The sequence below is a fragment of the Marmota marmota genome, unplaced genomic scaffold (assembly GCF_001458135.2).
Source record: "Marmota marmota marmota unplaced genomic scaffold, marMar, whole genome shotgun sequence".
Classification (NCBI taxonomy): domain Eukaryota; kingdom Metazoa; phylum Chordata; class Mammalia; order Rodentia; family Sciuridae; genus Marmota; species Marmota marmota.
In genome coordinates this window covers 6,278,398-6,287,819 of record NW_026000005.1, presented here as the reverse complement: position 1 = coordinate 6,287,819, position 9,422 = coordinate 6,278,398, and the positions used below count along the sequence as shown (strand labels likewise).

The 9,422-nt window shown below is 32.8% G+C and overlaps 1 protein-coding gene across 1 annotated transcript in view; it reads right to left on the bottom strand.

The window, feature by feature from the left end:
• Znf804a (zinc finger protein 804A) overlaps positions 1-9,416 on the bottom strand; it is a 295,321-nt gene extending 285,905 nt beyond the window's left edge. The window contains exon 1 of the mRNA XM_015481056.1: positions 9,247-9,416. Coding sequence (XP_015336542.1) covers positions 9,247-9,357 — 111 coding nt within the window. The 5' untranslated portion in view covers positions 9,358-9,416. The remainder of the gene's footprint in view (positions 1-9,246) is intronic.
• Positions 9,417-9,422: the final 6 nt, after the last annotated feature.

Below are 9,422 nucleotides of genomic sequence, written 5' to 3'. Positions count from 1 at the left end.
TGGTCTAGTGAGATGTGTATAAGAGACAGATATATATATGACTAAGACGCATAATTTTTATTCTGGGTTTGGATTACAGGCAGTGATCTTCACTATTTACTAATATAGAGGTAGAGATAGGATTTGAGTTCAGATCTATCTGTGATAGAGTATTTGGATTTTCAATCATTTTGTAAATAAAAGGGAAAGTACTTTAGACATCTAAGTTGGATGCGAGAGCACAATTCTGTAGTGAAAGTACTCTCTACAGTGAAATCACTTTGTCCATACATTGAGTGTCTTCAACAAAAAGCAGAGATTTGCTCAGCATCAAGTGTTGAAATGCTTATCATTTATATCTGTGTGTGTGTGTGTGTGTGTGTGTGTGCGTGCGCGCGCGCTGGTGATACTGAGGATTGAACCCAGGACCTCATACACACTAAATACATACTAGGCCAGCCCTCTATCATGGAGCTATGTGTCCAGCCCTAAATATCATGATCCTGCTATTCTGTCCTTGACCAGCACTAGAAAAAGAAAATTCTGACCACTACAGCCTTTCTTTTCTTCAACTAGTCTCCTGAGTAACTTATTATCCAAAATTTTCCTGCTTCCCATAACCTAGTTAAAGTACTTAGAAACTCTCAAGAGTACCACACTTTATTTCTAAATTTTCTCCAGACAAAATTTAACTACTCCACATTAATATTCTTTAGGTGTTTTCTGACTAAGGGACACATGTAAGCTGATATGGATGGGTGATGGGATTTCATGTTTGTGTCTTCCAAATGCATATGCTAAAATTCTAACCCCCAATATGCTGTGTTAGAAGACAGGGGCCTTGAGAAGGTAATGGTCATGAGAGTGCAACTCTCATGAAGGGGGTCTATGCTCTTACAAGAGACAGGAGAACTTATCTCCTCTGTTCTCTAACATGTGAAGCTATAGGCTTATCAGAATCAGGCATATCGTATTCTGTACCCTCAATGATGTTGATCACAAAGAAGCCCAGAACTCCCAAATTATCCTTCATTTCCTAAAATTCAATACCCATATGTCTAGGTTTCACCCTCTTTTCTGACATAACTCTCTCTGTTTCCACATATTCTAAAACTTTTGGTCTGTTTCCACTTGAATTCATAAGTGCCTATAATCAATCAATTTCCACAGCTTTAAGTTTTTTACTTAACCTCTTTGCTTCGACTGAAAGTTTGTTTCTCTTGGAAACATGGTTCCTCTGTATCTGTCTCAGGAGATGGAGGTGTTTATTTTTCCAAAATCCTCTATTAATGTGGTAATATGGGACATGCATCCTCCATGTTCCACCTTGATGCTTCTCAATCATTCGCCTACCTCACTCATCCCTAAGTCCCTAGCTTTGAACGTCATTTCCCTAAATTCCCCATTCTCTTATCCTCTGATCACCTCCGTTCTCTGATCATCTGTAACCTGCCTGTCCTTTCCATTAGCAGCCATCCATTCCATGGTCATATCTGAGAGAGAAAAGAGCAGCTGCTGAGAACTGTCTGTATTGAAAACGAGAGAAACGGTGTTCCCTTATTACACATGAACAGTTTCAGGGTACACTAACATCAAATGAGGTCATTGTATGATAGTGATAGAGACAAAAAAGACTATGCCTCAATCATGACTGATCACAGACAAAATATAACATCTGTTTTTGATACCAACTGTTTTTGTTACCCAACATCCCCATCTACCAGCCAACATGAGCAAAAGTAGATTTTCTACCGATAACAACTTTATATCCTCTCTGTTCCTTTTGCCTTCTATTTAAAACGTACTAAGAAACCAAGAGTAGAAGTGGCCTTTCTTTATCATAGTACAAAATCCAGAAATAATGATTTAATAATTTACCCACAGAATTACCTCACAAAATCCCAAATCCTGTAAAACTATTCTTCATGTCTTCTTCATGAGATGTTGCAAGGTTCCCCATGATGAACAATTTACCTTATTCCACAAATAGCAACATACTAATTAGGTTCAATTAGAGTTGCAGTCCTGGCGATGTTGGCTACTGGACATTAACATAATACTGTATGTTTTTCATGAGAATATTCTGTTCATAAAATGTAAATTCTTTATTCTACATAACTTCATGTAAAGCCCATTTTCTTAAATTTAAGATACCAAAATGTACACTTCTGAAATTGTATTGAAATATTTCTCTCATTTAGTGATATACTAACTTTCTTCAAGTACAATTAATGCATACTGAAGTAGAACTGATAAGAATAATTATGATTTTGTATAGTTATAGCACTGTATAACATCGAATTTTGCAGAAGCGAGATTGAATTAGAGATAGATTGTAATCAAGGCAAATATTTCAAATAATTGTCAATTTGATTATGAAGAAAAACAGAAAATGTTTACAATAAGCTCCATCATTTTTAAATCTATATAGTTATCAACATCAACTCACCTATTTCCTATTAAATCCAAATAGGATTCATATTTCCAACAGTTACCTGTCTTACTGTAAAAATGGTATTATGAACTGATGCTCTGTATCAGAGTTTTCCAAATAAACAGAACCAATAGTGTGTGTATGTGTGTATTTATTTTTAGGAATTAACTCAGTAACTGTAGGCCCTAGTAAATTTGAAATATGAAAGGCAGTTGGCAAGTTGGAAACTCAGGAGTTGAGACAGTAGTCTTCAGGAAAAATTTCTTCTTCAAGAAATTCTAATTATTGCTGAAAGAACTTTCAGCTGCTTGAGTGGGGTCAACTCATATTATAGAGGGTAATGGTCTTTAAAGTTAAAGTCACCTGATTCTAGTGGTTAGCTGCATCTCATTCAAATACCTTCAAAGCAGCACCGAGATTAGTATTTGATGAAATAAACAGTTACTATTCCAGTTAAGACATGAAAGTAGCCCTCAGACTCAACTTAGCTCAATTTTCTAAAGCTATTAAGAACAAAAATGTTATCTTATAGTTTGGACACAGGAATACGATCATAAGTTATTAGTATATGAGAACTATTTTCATTCATTGAGAAAAGTATGTAACTTTCCTACAGTGGTGCCAAACCATTATGAAAGAGTTCAGAGTAGTACATCAGGTAATGGACTTTGTTTACTTTGACAACTAGGATTAAATTTTAATTATTTATTACCCCCACTTTATCTTACATTGTGCTAGGAAGTGTACTACAATACATTTATAAAAATTAATGAATCCTTGCTAGCTGGAAACATTGTCATAAATATATATTGCAAGGTTTTCTCAGATGCAATGGATAATTTAAAATAAAACACATCAAGCGATATCAGACTAAAAGTTTTAGAAACTAAAAATAACAAAATTACACATCTTACTTTTAATAGTTAGCAATATAAAAATGTAATAATTAGGAATAATTTTATGAATTTTGGCTGCAGTATACCACAGAGGATACTTGCTATTTTTTTTTTCTCAAAGGATTACTTAAATTCTTAACACAGAGAAATCTTCTTCAAAAGAACTATCACAGTCAACAGGGTCACTTGAGAAATTACTTCAACATTGTATTATTATCACAGATATAATTATTTATGTCATTACCTTAAAATAAGATTTCTGCTACCCATAATACTTTTTCACCTATGATACTTTCAATAAAGCATTTTAAAAATAATTTTTGTGACCTACACATATTTCAGTATAAATTAAAATTATATTCAAAAATTTAGAATTAGTCTTGAAAAAGACAAAAACAATAAGAAAATACCCAAACCACCAATGGCTTGAATAAAAAGTCTGCAATTTTATTTTTATTTTGTTATTTATTAGTTTATTTATTTATTTTTGGTGGTGGGAATTGGATCCAGATCCTGGCACATCCTAAGCACATTCACTCTACCACTGACATGTACTCCAGTCCCAAATTTGCAATTTTAAATGAAAAAAAAATCTATTACCCTCAAATCTCTATGTGGTTCTTCTTATACTAGCATTTCTAGATATTTGATTTGGAGAATACTGTTAATGAGTTCAACTAATATATAGTAAACAGTTAAGGAAAGTGTGAATATGCTGAAAACTTTTGAAGACCGTTACTGTTTTGAAAGTTGGTACATGAAGGGTATATTTTAAAAAATAAAAATACTTCTATATTCTCATAGGTAAACTTTGACTTTGACTTTAAGCCAGGAATAGTAACTTTAAGTTTCCTCATTGGTTGAGAAGGCAACAGAAAAAAAATTAAATATCTACATAGCAAGAAAAAGCAGAGTAGAATAGTGGTAAATTATGAGGATAATTCCTTCAATGGCATCTAACCCCAAGTATTATAAAACACTGTAAATACTGAACTCTTCCCCAAGCTGTGTTTGATCCAGAATAGGATCTTCTGAAACCTCTGGATTAGATGGGCCTTGAAGATTTTGCCCATCTGTATTTTGAGTACAAACATAATTGTACCCACCAACAACCAAGAAGACACCAGTGCAGATCTAATAAGACAAGATAATGTCACTATTTGAATTTCAGCTGTCTAGAATAAATATTTAACAAGCTATCAAAGGTATGTAGGAATCATGGGTATTAATTAACAACATTCCTCTTTAAAATATTGCCTACATTTTTGAGTCATGATTATAAAAGTCCAACTCTCTCAGAGTTTCTTTAACTTGAATAACATGTTCTAAAAATGCATATGCTGTAAAATTTCACTTCACTAAAAAACAAATAGAGCAAAGAAGAAATGGCACATTAAGTTCAGAAAAATGAGACAGAAGATAACTTTTAATACTGAAGTAAGAGTTTGAAAGAAACCTGGAAGAATATATAACAAGATATTATATGCACAAGTTCATAAAGTGGGGAATTTGGGGGATATATTAAGATAGCACATTAATAATTCACCATCTCTCCTAAACTCCCTTGAGGCTGTTTATCCAATAACATTAATTTTTTAACAACGATCAACAATAGGTCTTTTACCAATCATAATTGAGTTTGGGTAAGTGGAGAAACCTTTTAAATTACATTTTTTTAGGAAAGACTATGTATGATTGAAAAGCATGAATAATATAACATTCTATAATGATAATTAAAACAAAAAGCCATATAGTATATTTCAAAGGCCTACCTAAATAAAATTGTGATTTCCTGTATACACAAAGGAAAACAATTTTCCTACTTTCTAAAATTAATACATAAGAAAATATCCTGAGTGACAAGAAACCCTACAAGCATGTCAAATATATTTTCAACAGAATCAAAATGAACAGGAGCATCACTGAATAAATCTTAGCACGTAATATTTAGTATATAATATATAGCACCTGTGGTGCCCATAATAGTGCCTTACAACTGAGGCACCTCAACAAAATCAAATGAACTAAATTACAAATAGGTTGAGAACCAACTAATAACACTTTTTTCTTCCTAAATCTGGTAGTTCCTATACTGAAATTGGAGAAACGGGGCCTATATCAGACAGAACTTAGTGATGTTTACATATTTGAAGATAAGAAGTAAAACAAATTTAAATTCAAATTATTCTATAACTCTGGTACTATTCTTCCTTACCTGGAGGCAAATAGAAAAGTAAAATTCTTTTGACAAATAGATTAACAAATACTATCTCTTAATCATATTATGATACTTATCCTTATGGATTTCAAAATTTGGATTATGTCAGGAAATTTGTATTATACTATTGACTCATTCTGTGACCTCAAAACTACTATTCAGTGAAATAAATGTAATGCTATTATATGAGAAACCAAAATGCTGATCAACAAACAGAATTAAGAAAATTAATAGTAACTTCCAAAAGTCCAAGGGCAAACCCCAAATTCTATATTACAAGTGATAGTGATTAGAAATAACTTATTCCATGTTAAATATATATTGCATATCTGGATAGCTGTTTTAAACTCTATAAATAAGGAAAACAAGCTTTTTGGCTCAATTGCAAGAAAAACTATAACTTAATGGGTCTATCCAAACAGCAGTTGCTTACACAGCAGTGGATTGAAAAAACTTAAAGAAAAATAATAAGAATACATGGAACATAAACTTTTTTCATAGTCATTAAACCTTATAACTTATCCAGAAATCCTGGGGCTACTTTGTTTCATAACAGTAAAGCTATATCATAGATATGATACAATTTGTAAAAGAAATCAGGATAAGACATTTCTAAATGGAGATTTATATATTTTTGCTTAAAATGGCCAAGTGGAATATATTTAAAAGTTCATGAATAAGTTCAAAATTAATAACAGTCTTAATCTTTAAATGTGCTTCTTTTTTTCAAGATTTTATGTATGGGTGATAGATGGAAAGGACTGCATAGTTTGATAATCTCCTTAATATGAGTGGCAGGATTGCATTCTGAATTTAGGACTTAACAATTAATCAATGTCACTGAAACCTGAGTTACACTGGTTATTTATGCAAGTAACATTTTATTCATGACAGAATACTGTACTAATAGATATATATTATCTTAAATTAATCTTATAAATTTGTGAAATTTTATAAAATACTTATTAATGTGAATTTTAAAATAAGTAAAATATTCATTAATTATCTAGTAATTGAAAATAATTCAGTTTCTTAGGATAAAATAGTTTTGTTAAGTTGTGCTTTCCTGAAATAAGAAAAAAACACTTAAATATGTTAAATTCTTTTGAATTTAGTGTATATTTAAAAATGCAGAAATGTGAAGATTTTTTAAAGGTAAAATTCAAGTATGTCAAAATCAAATATAAAATAAAGTGAAAAAGTCTCATATTAGTACTCCACAAATCAGAGGTTAAAACAATTGCACATGTGATTTTGTGTGTCAATTTTAAAATTTGAAAATACAAATTAAAAACATGACATGCATAAATCCTTACTTAATTTTTAAAAAACGTGACATGTATCTATTTTAAGTTAATATTTGTTCTTCTTATTAAGTTGTTAATTCAGACATTTGAGCTTCAATTTTCTATTTTTAACTGCTAGCAAGTTTTAACTTTCAGCAAATCCTCACAACACCCTATGTGCTTTAAAATAGTACATTTTCAGGTAAGTATGGACAGCTCTTTTTCATACGTAAAATTATTCCTTGATGAATATTTCCCAATATGTTCTATAATTCTTAATGTTCGGCATAAATCTTATTGTCTTCAATAACAAAACTCATAAAAAATCTAGAAAACATACATATATATTATCAAGGAAAAAAATAATTTCAAACACAATTGGATCAGAATATAAAAATCTATATAATTTCAGTCAGTATAAAGTCTTACACAGAAGAAATACAAACTTGGGCAGTTCATAAACAACTTGGAAGGACTATCATGAAAGTTCCTGTAAGTCTCTTTCATTATAACTAAGATAAATATGATCAGGTATATTATCTATATCTATTAATTCTGACATTTACCTACATTTCAATGTATTCATATCATATAACTGACTGCTATTATCATCTATTTTAACAAGGTTACACTGGCAAAATTAGACTTTAACTCATCTTTTGTCAATATGAGTGATAAAAAGAACTAGTCAACTTCAAGCATATGACAAAGAAGTCAGAATATGCAAACTCAACCATTGTTAGAAACCACAAGTTGACTTATAATCAAGATTAATAGCATCTTAACAAGAAGAGGTTGGGAGAATAACTATTTTTCTGTGAACTCTAAGGTATGCCTTATCACCTGCACCATCACAGTATCTATGAAAATGAAGTCTCATTCAGTAAGTTTGCCTTTTCCCTCAGTGAAACTCGATTTAAAAAACAAACTTGTGTTTACTTTATCCAAAATGAAAGTCTTTCCCCTCCCAATTCTGCCTTCCCTCCTAGTTGAGCTCTCTGGCCAGAACAATATTAATACTCTCTTTAACCTCTGCCTACTTTATATGATACTCCAATAATGAAGTCACCAGAAGAGTGCTATTTACTTTCTTTTGTTCAGCAACAAAAACAACAACAGGCCACATCCAGAACAACAAAAGCATCAAACTTGCCCTGGCTTTTTGAGACTTAAATGAACTGAAAAGAGGTAGATAATAAATTCAAGGGGAAAAGAATATATCAATCAATGTCAAAGTTTACTTAAAATTTTAGATGAGAATTTTTTATCCTTGGAAAAAACCCACCACAATTTTTTTTTAATTCATGTAGTAACACATTTTGAGATATATTTAGAAAATATATTAAGAATACTGTATTTACTTTTTATCTATTTGATCCTTAAACTTCTATTCTGCACATTCAGGCTAAGTAACCACTGTGTGAAAAGTGGAGGGGAGGCTGCTTGCTAATGGGTCCAGACTTTAGTGAATCAGACCTTTGTATACTGCACCTTATTTTATTCTCTATAGTGTACTTCTTTTTTTTTTTTTCTTTATGGATGTGTATATTTCTCCAGACATACAAGTACATGAGAGTTGTCTGCAGGCAGGTTTTGTAGCCACTGGAATTTGGAAGGAATGAAGGAGATATCACCCAGCACTATTTCAGTGCTCAGCACATCTTCTCCCACCAATCAGGAGTGCTCTTTCTACTAAGGATGCTGAAAGATGAAGCGCTGTGGTCTAGTGAGAACCTTCCAGCCACTGCATGGATTCTGTTTGTCTAACATGTTTTCTAATGATTCTAATCGTGATATAGCGATTGCCCTTCATGCTTATCCCCAACCTGTTTAGAATAACAAGCTGAAAGCTGACAGCATGGGTTTTGGAATCATTTTTAGTGTTAGCTTAGTACTGACAACTTCTCATGAGAGAAGTTTGCTGACAGTTGGTCCTTCAGGGAAGAGCCCCAATACAAACTCTTTCTGAGACCATCACTCAGTCCCTCCACTTCCTCTATGCTACCAGCCACATGGCTCCCTGCCTCCATCAGAAACACACATCCTCATTCACCTTCAGCTTCCTAAATCAAAAGATGTTATGGGGTCACTTAGGGTTAGGGCTCCTTTCTTTTCAAAAAGATCCTGTTGACAAAACATGCTTCAAATAAGGAAAGATTGTGATCATCTTCAGCATTATGGAATGAGGTGGAGAGAGTCTGGAGCGTTATGGAAGTGTCAATCAAAGCCATGGATCATAGCTTTACTGAGATTCCATTCTCTTTCTATCTCTAATCATCACCCCACTCCCATCAGATAAACAAATTAATATATTATAAACCAAATTGAATAGCAGCACTTCCAAAACCTCTCAGTAGTCTCAATCCTCCAAATGTCCTCTTAGATGAGAGAGAGAGAGAGAGAGAGAGAGAGAGAGAGAGAGAAAGCGATTACCAGAGTTTTGTTCCCGTTCTTGCTGAGAGGGCCCCGGAAAACTCCCTTGATGTTGCGAAAGTGTCCGTTGCTGAGATGCGTGGAGCTGATGACAATGTAGTAACACTCCATGGGGCAGCCGCCGCCTCCTCCACCGCAGCCGCCGCTTCCATGCACCCCGCGCCCGCAGTCGCAGC